Source organism: Carya illinoinensis, chromosome 10, assembly GCF_018687715.1.
Source record: "Carya illinoinensis cultivar Pawnee chromosome 10, C.illinoinensisPawnee_v1, whole genome shotgun sequence".
NCBI classification, from domain to species: domain Eukaryota; kingdom Viridiplantae; phylum Streptophyta; class Magnoliopsida; order Fagales; family Juglandaceae; genus Carya; species Carya illinoinensis.
This window is the reverse complement of record NC_056761.1, coordinates 35,349,080-35,362,283: the sequence shown is the minus strand read 5'-3', so window position 1 is coordinate 35,362,283 and position 13,204 is coordinate 35,349,080. Positions and strand designations below refer to the sequence as shown.

The following is a 13,204-nucleotide window of genomic DNA, read 5'->3' as shown; positions in this document are numbered from 1 at the left end:
AATGTCGACTCGTGTTCTGACATTGGAGATCGCTTTGTCGTCGTCGTAGGTATGTTTCTGCTTTTCTTACTTATTATTTATTTAACTATGAATGAAGATTTACAAAATATTAACAATGTAACTAAATCCATTTTTGCAGATAGTAATGGCGATCAAGTAAAGAGATAATTGCACTTGATTCCTGACATTTAGCATCTTCCAGAAGGGGAGCGCTTTGAAATGGAGCTTAATCTTCTTGGTCAATCTATAAAAAAGCAAGACTCAAAGGTGGTAAGGTTTGGTGGTCTAATAGCAAGAAGTAATAAGTTGGTTCCAATAATTTACAAAGATTGGAGGTCGGTGCCTAATACTGTGAAGGGGGAAGCATGTGGTCTTATAAAAGTATGATTTTTTATAAAATCATATTAAAACATTATTAATAATTAATAGGTATATTTTGAATTTTTTTTTTAGAAAGCTACTCACACACTTGTGTAAATTTATTTTGACTGTAGGGCAAGTTTAAAATTCCTGATGACAAATTGGATGTATTCAAAAAATGGATACTAAAGGACTTGGGGAAGAAATGGAAAGACTACAAGCATGAGTTGAAGAAAAAGTTACTTAATGAAAAAGACACCTCTACAGCACAAGTTGTGGCAAGGGCAAGTCCCGATATGGTGGACTTAGAGCAACTGGCAGAGTTGGTCAATCTTTAGTTCGATTCAGAATATATGGTAACAGTGCGCACATTTTTGTTATAGATTCATAAAGTCAACTAGCTAGTTATTTTCATAATTCTCATAATTTTTGTGAGTCAAAATGTAATAAAAACAAGGAATGTCGTAAGAAGCAGGTGATTGTTCACAGCGGAGGATCGAAAAGTTTAGCAAGATATGTCCATGATGTGGTATTTATTTATTTAATATTTATTTATTGTTGAATATTTGTTAATTCTTTGTTTTTGATATATGTGTTTAATCTAAAATATTGGAAGCAGAAAAAATCAACTGGGGCATTTCCAAATCGAGCCCAGTTAAGACCCATAAGAAAAAGGATGACACACACTACAATGATGAAATGAGAAAGAAAGTAGTATGTTTATTTTCAAATTTATTACTTTTTAATTTTAATGGATTTATAAGATGAAGAATAATGTGTATTTTTTATTGTCTATTACAGGTTGAGATGGAGGAACTGTTAACATAGGACACAAATCCTATAGAAATGGGGTCTGGAGGAACCATGACTTGGAAATCAGATTATGTTTATTCGAAAATTATGGGCCTAGAATGGCCCGAACGTGTGCGCGGTTTGGGGTTTGGGCCAACCCCTACAAGGCAAACTTGTCAACATTCACTACCAACTTCAAACCAAGAAAATGGTATATCAAAGGAAGAGTCTGATAAAATGCGGAATGAATTAACTGAATTGCAGAACTTAGTAAACACATTCGTGCATGCACAGGTGAGCACCCCACATATGTTTAGTTGATATCAGTCAACCCTATTTTGGAATTTTTGGACCCTAATTTGAATTTATATTCAGGCTTCAGAACAAAATCAAAATGAGAATGAAGAGGAAGAGAAAGATGAAGAAGAGGAAAATGCTGCAGAGGAGGAAGATCAAGAGGAAGATGAAGAAGAGGAAGAGAATGATGAGGATAATGATTGAGGGTCAAGATTACAAGTTAGACTATAATTGAGACTATATTTATGGTATTTGTCATATATCAACGTTTGCTCTGTTTAATGGTATTTGCAGCTTTCCTTAATTAAGACTAAATTTATGGTTATGTCATATATCGACGTTTGCTCTGTTTTGCTAAGTTGAAATTAGGACGGATTATAAAAGGATAAGTGCTGGATTATGCATATGTTTTACTACTCTTTTTGGAAGTTGTGAATCTTAGTATGATGTTTAACATATTTTGTCATAAAGTTCACAAACGCCACATTCTTTTTTAAAAAAGAATAAATATGAGATCCATATTAAAAGATTAAATTTTTAATAATAGACTATTTTTTTTTCAAAAGGAATATTGTACGACACTTGCACAATTTTTAAAAAGAATGCACAATACTTACATTACTATATTGTACATTACTTATTAAATATTAAAGGAAAGAAATTAACCGCCGTCACATTAAGATCTTGATGTGCAAACTCTCTTCTTTAGTTCTATTTAACCTCCCTCCCTCCAGAATCGGAATGCAATATATGGCATTTGCAGGTAAGGCATCCTATAAATTCAACTAAGATTTTGTAGGTATTTTCGTATCATTTAAATACGTTTTTTTATTATTTATTTTACTATCAATAAATTTATAATATCCTTCATCACTGACGCTATATATTATTACCGACGTCAGAATAAATACTTTGGCCCATTTATCAATTAATGGTGTTTCATTGATCAATTTTCAGCATTTGGTAAACGCCGCCAATGCTATATAATTATTACCTGCATAACAATATAAAAGCCGGAAAACTACTTATTTACCAACGTAAAGTTAATCAATGGTCGGCATTTGTTCAAACGATATAAATGCCAAAAAACTCAGTACTTTATCTGTGTAAACTCTATCAATTGTTGGCGTTTTGTGAAACGCCACTGATACTATATATTATTATCGATGGTAGATTAAAAATGCCGGCAAACACAGTTAATATAATGGCGTAAAATTAATAATATATTGACGTTTGTTTAAACGCTACCAAAAACATATATTACTACCGGCGTAACGATCTAAATGCCGGGAAACTACTAATTTCCCGGCGCATAATTTCTATTTTGGCAGGTTTCCTGGCGCATAATTGCTATTTTGGCGGCGTTATTATAAATGCCGCTAAACCTAAATATTATAACTGACGTAATAATTTAAACGCTGGGAATCTAAAAAATTTACCGGCAGAAACATTAAGCGCCGGTAAATTTATATAACTACCGGCGCATAAACAAATGTCGCGGATATAAACGCCGCCAAATTTGCTTTTTTTTGTAGTGGCAACATTTGAGGCAAGGTGATCCTCTCTCTTCTTATTTGTTTATTATTATGCAAGTGGTGCTCTCTCGTCTCCTTAAGCATTATTTTGAGAATGGTAAAATTGGTTAGCTCACTCAAGTTAGAGATACCCCTCTTATTTCTCATCTTATGTATGTTGACAATATTGTTATTTTTGTTAATGGGGGTAAGAGGTTTATGAGAGGCTTGATGGAAGTTTTGGATATTTATAAGCCTTGGTCAAGTCAACTTCTTAATAAAGATAAAAGTGCTATATTTTTTTTAAAAGAATTCCTATTTCTAGAAAACTTTCCCTCATTCGCATTATTGGTTTTTCTGAAGGTTTGTTTCTTTTAAGTATTTGGTTGTGCCTGTTGTGGTTGGTAGGCTTAAGGCTTGTGACTTTGGGGAGTTGTTTGGTAAAGTTAAAAAGAAAATTGCGGGATGGAAGATGAAAATGCTTTTAGTTGGTGGTAGGAATATTCTCTTGCATCATGTTTTATCTAGTATGGCCACTCATCTTCTTTCTATGTTACATGTTCCTAATGTGGTGCTCAAGGCTTTGAACAAGTTCAGAGCTCTTTTTTTTGGGGTGACTCGGATGGTAAGGGTACGAAAAAATGGTTTCCTTGGAAGCATATTTGTAAACCTATCAAAGAATGAGGTTTGGGTCTTAGGGATTTTGAGGATGTTCGTAGAGCTTTACATATGAAACTTGCTTAGGCGTCTTATTTAGGGTAAGTCTCTTTAGGTAGACTTTTTCAGAGGCAAGTATGCTAAAAGTAATCATTTATCCCTATTGATGCCTAATAATGGCAATCGTTTTTGGAAATCGGTTGTTCGTAGATTCCAAAAGTGTTAAATGGTTCCAAATGGGTTGTGAGAGAGGGCAATATCTCTTTTTGGTATGATAACTGGGAAAAAGGAGGTCCTCTAAGTGGTCAATTTCTAGTGAGTGACATTCTTCTCTTAAGATTAAAGATTGTCGTATTGAGAATGGGTGGGATATGCCTCTTCTGGAAAGGTTGTCAGTCATCAAAAAGCTACCGATCTTTATCAATTTTTGGCTATATGAAAAGAGGATCAGGATGTTTTAATTTGGCTGAAAGATACAGGTGATAATTTTACTATTAATAGTGCCTGGGAGTGTATTAGAGTTAGTGCCCCTTCCTTACCTTGGGCCCACTAGATTTGGCATACTAACCTTTCTAAGAAAATTTCCATTATAATGTGGAAGGCTGTTAAGAATTGTTTGAACATTCATGAAAGGATTAAGATGGTTGGGATCCCTTTGGTTTCTAAATAATTGTTGTTCTAGGGGTCAAATTGAGGATTTGAGTCGTGTGTTGTGTACTGGGGACTTTGCTAGACAAATTTATTGTTTGGCAACAAGTTAGTTTGGGGTTCATATGGGTGTTTTTCAAACTTGGCAGGAACAAACAAATTTTTGGTTTCGTCATGCGGGTAAGTCTTCCCAAGTGCAGATTATTTTTGAGATTCTTCCATCTAATTGTTTCTTGGAAGCTTTGGGATAGGCACTGTAAAGTATGGTATGATGATAAGGCTAATATGATTGAGTCTGTTTGGCACGCTATTAAATTATGGCTTCGTCGCATTATGAATCTAATTATGAAAGTTTTAACTGTTTCTACCCAAGATGTTACTATTTTAAATAGACTGGATATCTCGCTATTATTACCCAAGCCTAAGAAGGTTCGTGTGGTGAGATGGATTTGGCCCCATTACGGTTGGGTCAAACTTAATACGGATGGTAGTAGTTTTGGTAATCTTGGGCTATTTGAAACTGGGGATGTTATATGTGATGATTGTGGCAGGTTACTTGTAGCTTACTCTGTATCCTTGGGTTCGGGATCCAACAATTTTACTGAAATAAGGAGTTTATTGGAAGGAGTTCAAAGGTGTTATAATCTTGGTTTCTTTCAAGTTGAGATTGATACTGATTCTCAACTTCTCATTAATGGATTCATAAAGGGGGAATGTAATATTTGGTATTTGGAACATTTCTGGGATGATTTACATGATTATTTTCATTGCATGAAGTATATTGTGAATCATATTTTTCATGAAGGTAATGTTGTGGTTGATTTTCTCACCAAGTGGGGCGCTGAGGGCTTAAACTTGGAGCAGTCTAAAGAACATATGTTGCCTAGTAATTTAAGAGGTCTTCTTCATATAGACAAGTTGGGTCTTCCTTACTTGCGACTTTCGTAAGGCCATGCCAGGTAAGTTGTTCTTTGGGTGTTAATAATTTTGATATTCTTTTTTGCTTTTGATTTTTCTTGTAGGTATTCTTTTTTGTGTTGGGTTCATTTCTTGTACTTTCTATGGCATTGTATTAGGATGTTTCATGATGTTTTGTTTTCTAGTTTTTTGATGCCTGGATTTGGATTTCTTGTTCATTTGTAACCTCTAGGTATTTGGTTGTAACCACAATTTTCTTCCGCTACAAATAAAAGTAATCAATAAAATTAGGGTATCGTCATCTTTCTAAAAAAAAAAAAATCTCTTGTTAGCTTCTTAATATCACTTATCATCCCTTCCTAATAAAAGTCTCGTATAACCTTCTTCAAAGTTTTTTGATAGCCCACATGGCCAGCTTGGGGCTATGATGAATATATTGTAGAATTTTGTTCTGATAATCAGAACCTAGAACCTCTACCATCCTCCATTTTCTGAGCAACAACCCCTACTGAAAAGAATAGTGCTTAACAATTCTTTGGCCCACTTGAATTTTGAGTAGATCTTTTGAAGTTTTTGAGACTAAGAATAACTCTACTTACACTCACCAATCCACAGTGGTATAGGGAAAGAGATCACTTCCAAGACAACCTCATCTTCCTCTAATTTTTTAGACAAGGCATCAACAACCTTGTTCTCCTTGCCCTTCTTGTACTCAATTGAAAAAGTATACCCCATGAGTTTTATGATCCATTTTTCCTGGGCCTCAGAATCCACCTTCTATTCTAACAAGAACTTCAATGCCTACTAGTCAATTTTAATTTTAAATGGTTGTCCAAGCAAGTATGGGTGCCATTTTTTAACAGTAGAGACCAAGGCTAAAAAATCATTCTCATAAGTATAATGGAGTAATGCCTTACTGTTAATAGGCTTGTTAAAAAAAAAAAAAAAGCAATTGGTTGCCCTCCCTACATTAGTACCACCCTAACTCATACTCCACTTCCATCACATTCTATAGTAAAGACTTTTAAAGTCAAGCATCCTTAATACTGGTGCTGGGTCATAGCTTTTCTCAATCTCAAAAATGCATTGATAGCAGCTTCAATCCATTTAAAAGAGTTCTATTTCAACAAAGAAATTAGAGGAGTTGCAATCAAACCATAGCCTCTAATGAATTTTCTATAATACCTAGTGCATCCCAAGAATCCTCTCAATGACTTCAAATATGTTGGAAGTAGCCATTCCAACAAATCTTTGTTGAGTCAACTTTCATACATCCACCTGATATCAAATGGCCAGGTAATCAATCTTACCAACTCCAAACTTGCACTTAGGCCCTATTTGGATACACAGTTGGTCTCATCTCATCTCAATATTCAAGCACTACTCAAACACAAACACTTTTCAATTTTTCTTTTATACTTGTTCATCTAATTATTACTAATCACCACATTTGAAACCACCACAATTGTTTCAAACTTCCATATAAACACACAAAAAATCAACTTTTTCAAATATTAAAATAAAAATTATATTAAAAAATTATATTTTAACAATGTTTAAGCTTTATAATATTTTTATTTAACATTTTCTCTCTCATTTTCTAAAACTCAATACAAATTTCAACTTAAACTATTTTACAACTATTTACAAACCATCTAACTATTATTCACATATTTCTCATCACATCTGATCTGACTATCCAAATGAGGCCTTAGACTTCTTGGCAAACAATCTATGCTAGTTTAAATCCTCAAAAACAGCTCTCAAATGCTTCAAGTGATCATCAAAAGTCCTGTTGTAAACCATAATATCATCAAAGAAGACCAATACAAACCTTCTCAAAATAAGTTTAAAGATCTCACTTATAAGCCCCTGAAAGGTAACAAGAGCTAAAAATTCTTAGTGACCCTCGTGGGTCCTAAATGTTGTTTTTAGATTTTTCCTATATTCTTACTTAAATTTGATGGCAGCCAAACCTTAGATCAAGCTTAGAGAAAATCTGGGCCCCACACAAGTCATTTAAAATTTCATCTATCATAGGAATTAGAAATTTATCCTTGATAGTCTCTCAGTTCAAGGCTTTGTAGTCGTCAATGCACATCCTCCAACTTTCATCAACTTTTCTAACTAAGAGAATAGGTGATGAAAATGGACTTTAGCTTGGCTTGATCACACCAAATTGCAACAATTCTCTTACTATCTTCTCCATCTTAGTCTTCTAGTAATACCTGATATGGTCTAACTGAGAATGTTGGGTGCTTTATTTCAAATTAATTTGATGACCACAAGCTCTAGAGGGAGGCAGCCTACTAGATTCCTCAAATAACCCTTTAAGCTCCTCAAGCAAGTTTACCACTTCCTTCAGGCACAACTTGTGACAACCATCCTTTTTTTCCCATAGAAGAGGGCTTAAAGAAATTTCTTCCATCCTCCACTGATGTATCCTTAGCACACACGCCTTACAAAACAATTCTTCTTATCCATCTTGGAAGAAGAATCTTTCTACTCACACTTTTCTTAGAATCTATCACCAGATCCAGAAGTTTGAGCATCCCCACCAAATGCTCCTGTTATGAATGCTTTTCTTAAACTCAAAATATTTTTTTCTTGAGTCTTAGCTAAGCCAAATGCTGCACTCAGATTAATGGGGTTAAACATCTTAATTGGCAACCTAATCTCACCTTTCAGGTCGCTCAAGAAGCAACTCAACTTGTGCTTCTCAAAAAATCCCTTCAATCTATTGGAAAGACTCTCGAATTGGGTCTTAGATGCAACTACTGAGGATGTATGCTTAAGCCTTGTCAAGGATTCCATGAGATTGTCATAGGTTGTAGGTCCAAATCTTAATAGTAAAGCCTTGACAAAGGAATCCCACCCAGAAAATTGCCTCCCATCTACTGCATCCTTATACCAAATCAAAGCCACATCCTCCAAATGATACGAAGCCATTAACAACCTTTGATTAGGGGCAGTCTGGTGGAACTCAAAATACCAAGTTGCTTTAAAAACCCATGCTACTGGGTTACTCCTATTAAAATGGGGAAAATCCAAATGTATCCCTCTAGGCAAGAGAGGCATTTCCTCTTGAAACACTACTCTCTAATCTTGAGTGTCCTCCCCAAAAAGAAGAACTCGATGATATTAATTAATTTAAATCACAACTCGAATTTGCATCTTAATCATTTTTCTATCTAAAATCAATAATAATGTCATGAAATGATTAAATATATTTGTTCTATATATATAAAATATATAATAATTCAGCTCAATCAAGTGCTCTCCCCAAAAAGAAGAACTCGATGATGCTCAATTAAAGTACGAATCGTGTCATGCATATGATCTAACTTGTCATTAAGCATTTGGATAGTTTGTTGCTGCCCATCAAGTTGCCTCTAGATGGCTTCTTGCTAGCATTGGTTGTTTTCTTAATGGGCCTTCAAAGTTGTTCCATGTCCCTTCTGCCATACGAGGATCATCGTCTCTAATACCAACTGTTAGGAGGGTACTTAGAAAGGAGAAGATAGAGAAACAAGAATGAGTCAAGAACAATTCTTGATTGAGTTCTCTAAGCAACAAGGATCTGATTTGAGGCAAATCCAACCTCTAGTGTATTCATAAACACTTCCCAGATAATAAACAGTGCACTGCCCCTGCCCCTTCCTTTTTATATCCCAACACATACAACGCAACATTTTATGCTTACACAAAACATATCGTTTTATTAATTCTTTCATGCATATCATCTAACACACTAAACGCACTGTATTATTAAAAATAAATGCCGTATTTTGACTCACAATCAACTAAGTACTAACTCGAGAGTTGGCCTGAATCTAACATTGCTTTTCCTGCGCTCGTGACACACAATTAAGACTTGTATGTAAAACTTCCAAAATCTTCCAATGGATCCAATCTCCTGGGCCACTGATAAACTCAGCACAAACAGCCCACCATGGGTGGCCAATCTTCCAATAGATCCTTGCCCAAATTACCCAACTTGCAAACCCAGAGACAAGCCCAACTGATCAAAGCCAACTCTCAATGTTGGTCATCCATAAGGAAGAGCAACACTTAGTTCAGTGGGACAGAGCGTGACGTCACGAACCTTTTTCACGCTCAGTAAATACTAACGTAACGAAGATAAGGTAGTAGTAGGATAAGAGGATTCGAACAGAAGGAAGTTGGTAGTTGAAGGAACCCCCCGATTACACTCAAATATCCGGTGAGGGAAGTACACTTTAAAGCCTCCGACTATCTCACCGTCGGCCGCATGGATGGCAGTCCATCCTACTAGTCTTTGCTCAATGGCCATAGCTACACGGGTCCCACTGGGCTTCCCCACAACCACCGCAACGCCATTCTTGTTAAGGTCCAGTTCATGTCATAATAAACACGGCTCACTATCACTGCGGGTTCCAGAAACTTCGAGGCCGCTCTCCTCTCTTAATTTCAATGCTTCTGGTTACCCATTTCTTCAGAGAAGGGGATCTAGAGGAGTTGGAGTGGTATCGGCAGCAATGGCGGATTCGGTTCCAAGCACGGTCCTGGTCACCGGAGCTGGTGGCAGAACAGGTTATTTCTCTATTTTTGTATGGTTTTCTGCTTGCTTTTCTGAAGGAAGAGTATCGAAGTGAAATGGTTTTTCTTTTATTGGTAATTTGGCTCTTGCAGGACAAATAGTTTATAAGAAATTGAAGGAGAGGTCGGGGCAGTATGTTGCCAGAGGTCTAGTTCGAACAGAGGAGAGCAAGGGAAAAATAGGTGGAGCAGATGATGTTTTTGTTGGGGATATAAGGGATGGCAGCACCATAGTTGCTGCAATCCTAGGTATTGATGCACTCGTAATCCTCACAAGCGCTGTGCCCAAGATGAAACCTGGGTTTGATCCAACCAAAGGGGAACGTCCTGAATTCTATTTTGAAGATGGAGCTTATCCTGAACAGGTAATTACTTCTGCATTTGATTTCCTGATCTTTGGACAGCTTTATGTTTTTATATAACTTTCCTTCTGCTTAGAATATCCATTTTCTGATTAAATAAAACAAAAGTGGCAATCTTGCACCATATCAGACAGTACATACTCTCTAACCCTTTATTTAAAAAAAATTGAAAATTATACGTGAGTCATCTGAGTAGATTATATGACTAAACTTCACCATTTACATGAAGCTTAAGTTTTTGGAATTTTGCTTCTTAGGTCGATTGGATTGGGCAGAAAAATCAAATAGATGCTGGTTAGCATTTCTTTTCCCCCTTTTCGCTTAGATAAATTGTGTTTGCTCCACTTTTTGTTTCTCTTGAGTTATATGATCCATGTGACAGCTAAGGCTGCGGGAGTGAAGCAAATTGTGTTGGTTGGGTCTATGGGTGGAACAGATTTAAATAATCCATTGAACAGCTTGGGTAACGGCAATATATTGGTTCGTGGTCCCTTTATATATTACTGCCAGATTACTTCTTTCCTGTTGCTTCTCTCAGGTTTCTATAGTTGTTTATTTCGTGGTTAATATTATAATTAATAAACACACAATGCTGCGGAAATACATTCTTGTTGTTTACTATATTACAGGTATGGAAGAGGAAGGCTGAGCAGTATTTGGCGGACTCTGGTATTCCATACACTATTATAAGGTAGGACCATGTCCTATGGCATGTATGAGAAAAGTACCCTTGATCCCTTTCAACTACCAGACATTTTAGACTTTACATATCAAACTATCAAAGTTGATACATTACATTCTTCACTTAGGGCTCATTACATCAAAGTACCCTTGAGTTGAGTATTTTTTGGATTTTGGGAGAGGAGAAAGAAAAAGTTGAATAAAAAAATATTAAAAAGTTAAAATATTGTTATAATATAGTTTTATAATATTACTTTTATTTGGGGATTTGAAAAGTTGAATTGTTTTTTATTTTTTGTTTCAAAGTTTGGAAAAGTTGTAATGATTAGTTTGAAAAGGTTGTAATGATTAGTTTGAAAATTTTGTATTTGAATTATGTTTGAGAAGGAGATTGGATAAGATGGATAAGAATTTTGGGATGATATCTATTTCCAAACAAGCCCTTATTGTTGACCATCAAATAAGATCTTCTGTTGATATCTGATAATTAAGATTGTGTCATGTAACCTATTTTGCTCTGCCTTAACTGTTAAACTTGGGTGGGGAAACGGTTCCCCTCCTATCCAAACTCATGAAGAGTAGGGAAGGGTGGTGGGGTCCTCCATTCCATGCAATGGTGTTAGTTTATTTATTTTCTGGTTTATATATATATATTTTGTAGTTTCATTTTTTTTTTAATTTTTTATTTATGTTCTTGTTTTTAATTTTTTTCAACTTTTATAGTTCCATCCCGTGCAATGTTTGTTTTATATGTAAATCTTTTGGCTTTAATTTTTCTTTTACTTTATTGTTTGATTTCTTTTTTTCTATATTTCCTTGTTTCTTTTTCTTTTTTTTTTTTCTTCCTAGTATTTTTGGTCTTTTTAAAACTAAATTATTTTTACCTTTTTATCCACATGTCAGCATGTCTTGATAATTTGTCGAGCTGCTAGCTAGTGATTCGGACTTGAATTGGGATAGTTGATGGAGAGATCAATTTTTTTTTTTTAAACCTGAAACCTAAGGACTCAAAAGAAACTTTTAAAATCCAATGTCTATTTTTAAATGGGTCCAAAACCGAGGACTGGTTATTAATTTTTTTTTTAGTGTATTTAAGTTTCTTAAGCTTCAAACTTGATCTTTGAACTTTACTTGAATAAACAAGAGAGATTCTGAAAGATTTGTCACTATGTAACTGTGCTATTGCCTCTTGCGAATTAACATTGACAACCTTTATGTGGTTGGGTTAGGGCTGGAGGCCTGCAAGATAAAGAAGGGGGCATCCGAGAATTACTTATTGGAAAGGATGATGAGCTACTTAAGACAGAAACTAGAACCATTTCCAGGGCAGATGTGGCAGAAGTGTGCATTCAGGTATTCTGTTTTACTTGAGTTGTGTTCTGCAAATTTGTGGTTTCTTTGATTCTTCCTAGTCTTTGTTACCTGCAGAGCTGCATTTGATTCTTCCTACTCTTTATTACCTTAGTATTTAGTAGATTTCTGTGTTTGTTTCTTTGTTTTCCACAGGCATTACAGTTTGAGGAAGCCAAATTTAAGGCTTTTGATTTGTCCTCAAAACCTGAGGGTGTTGGGACACCGACCAAAGATTTTAAGGCTCTCTTTTCCCAAATCACTACTCGTTTCTGAGTTTCTACGGCCATTGTATTTGATCTATGAGAATATTTCCCACATTCGGAGTTTTATTTCAAACATAGTTATGTAATTCAAATTGCCCCAGTTGGCGTCCTTGTCGCTACTTTTTTCTTCCACTACACATCATTTGTTCGTCAATTAAATAAAAATAATTCGAAAGTAATATCTTTTTCAGCTATTTGACTAAGATTTATGAGAAACAAATGTGTCTGTGTTCAAGTTGTAGAAGGAAGGTAGGTTAGGGACAACAAATCTCGCTTGGGCACAGTTGCCCGGCTTCACAGCGCATAGTGTATGTATACCTGGCTCCCTAACTCCAACCCCTTCCTCCCCCTGTGTGGCATCTCTGTCAATGCCTCCACGCGACATTCCTCACCATTGAATGGCGTTGTTCTCCTCGCTAGCTCCATCCCGTGTAGTCTTACATGCACCACGCATGCACCATACCTTTTCTCCACCCTCAAGGGAGAAAGCTTCTCCCCATCTTCACAGAGGTTCCTTGCCCCTCTCATAGGTTTCTCAGCCCTAAGTGCATGGCATGAGGCATGCAACCTGCAGCACCTAGCTCGGCCACAGTTTGTTCCTCAGCCACACATGAAGTGCATCACCTAGCCTGCCCAGTGCACTACACCTCAAAGTGGTCAAGCTCCGTGCTCACCCAGTAGACTTCATCATCATGGAGAGCAAGTTTCTTGCCCACCTAGTGGACTTCATTGCCAGGCAAAGCGAAGTATCCTTGCTCGATGGTCCCATCCATTGCACTAC

The 13,204-nt window shown here is 36.0% G+C and overlaps 1 protein-coding gene across 2 annotated transcripts; it reads left to right on the top strand.

Moving 5' to 3' along the window:
• The first annotated feature begins 9,323 nt into the window (after positions 1-9,323).
• LOC122280037 (uncharacterized protein At5g02240-like) lies at positions 9,324-12,613 on the top strand. Of its 2 annotated transcripts, XM_043090990.1 has the most exons (7): positions 9,324-9,758; positions 9,858-10,129; positions 10,384-10,420; positions 10,509-10,606; positions 10,756-10,817; positions 12,037-12,160; positions 12,314-12,613. In XM_043090990.1, the coding sequence occupies exons 1-7, from the start codon at positions 9,461-9,463 to the stop codon at positions 12,431-12,433; spliced, it is 1,011 nt and encodes a 336-aa protein (XP_042946924.1). In that variant the 5' UTR covers positions 9,324-9,460; the 3' UTR covers positions 12,434-12,613. The 2 variants fall into 2 exon arrangements, with proteins under 2 accessions (XP_042946924.1, XP_042946925.1); XM_043090991.1 differs by lacking the exons at positions 10,384-10,420; positions 10,509-10,606.
• Positions 12,614-13,204: the final 591 nt, after the last annotated feature.

Bases quoted from the DNA above. Each gene is read 5' to 3' on its own strand.
- LOC122280037 (XM_043090990.1), top strand. From the start codon at position 9,461: ATGGCAGTCCATCCTACTAGTCTTTGCTCAATGGCCATAGCTACACGG. The intron at 9,759-9,857 runs GTTATTTCTCTA...TGGCTCTTGCAG, and splicing joins CGGAGCTGGTGGCAGAACAG to GACAAATAGTTTATAAGAAA. The intron at 12,161-12,313 runs GTATTCTGTTTT...TGTTTTCCACAG, and splicing joins TGGCAGAAGTGTGCATTCAG to GCATTACAGTTTGAGGAAGC.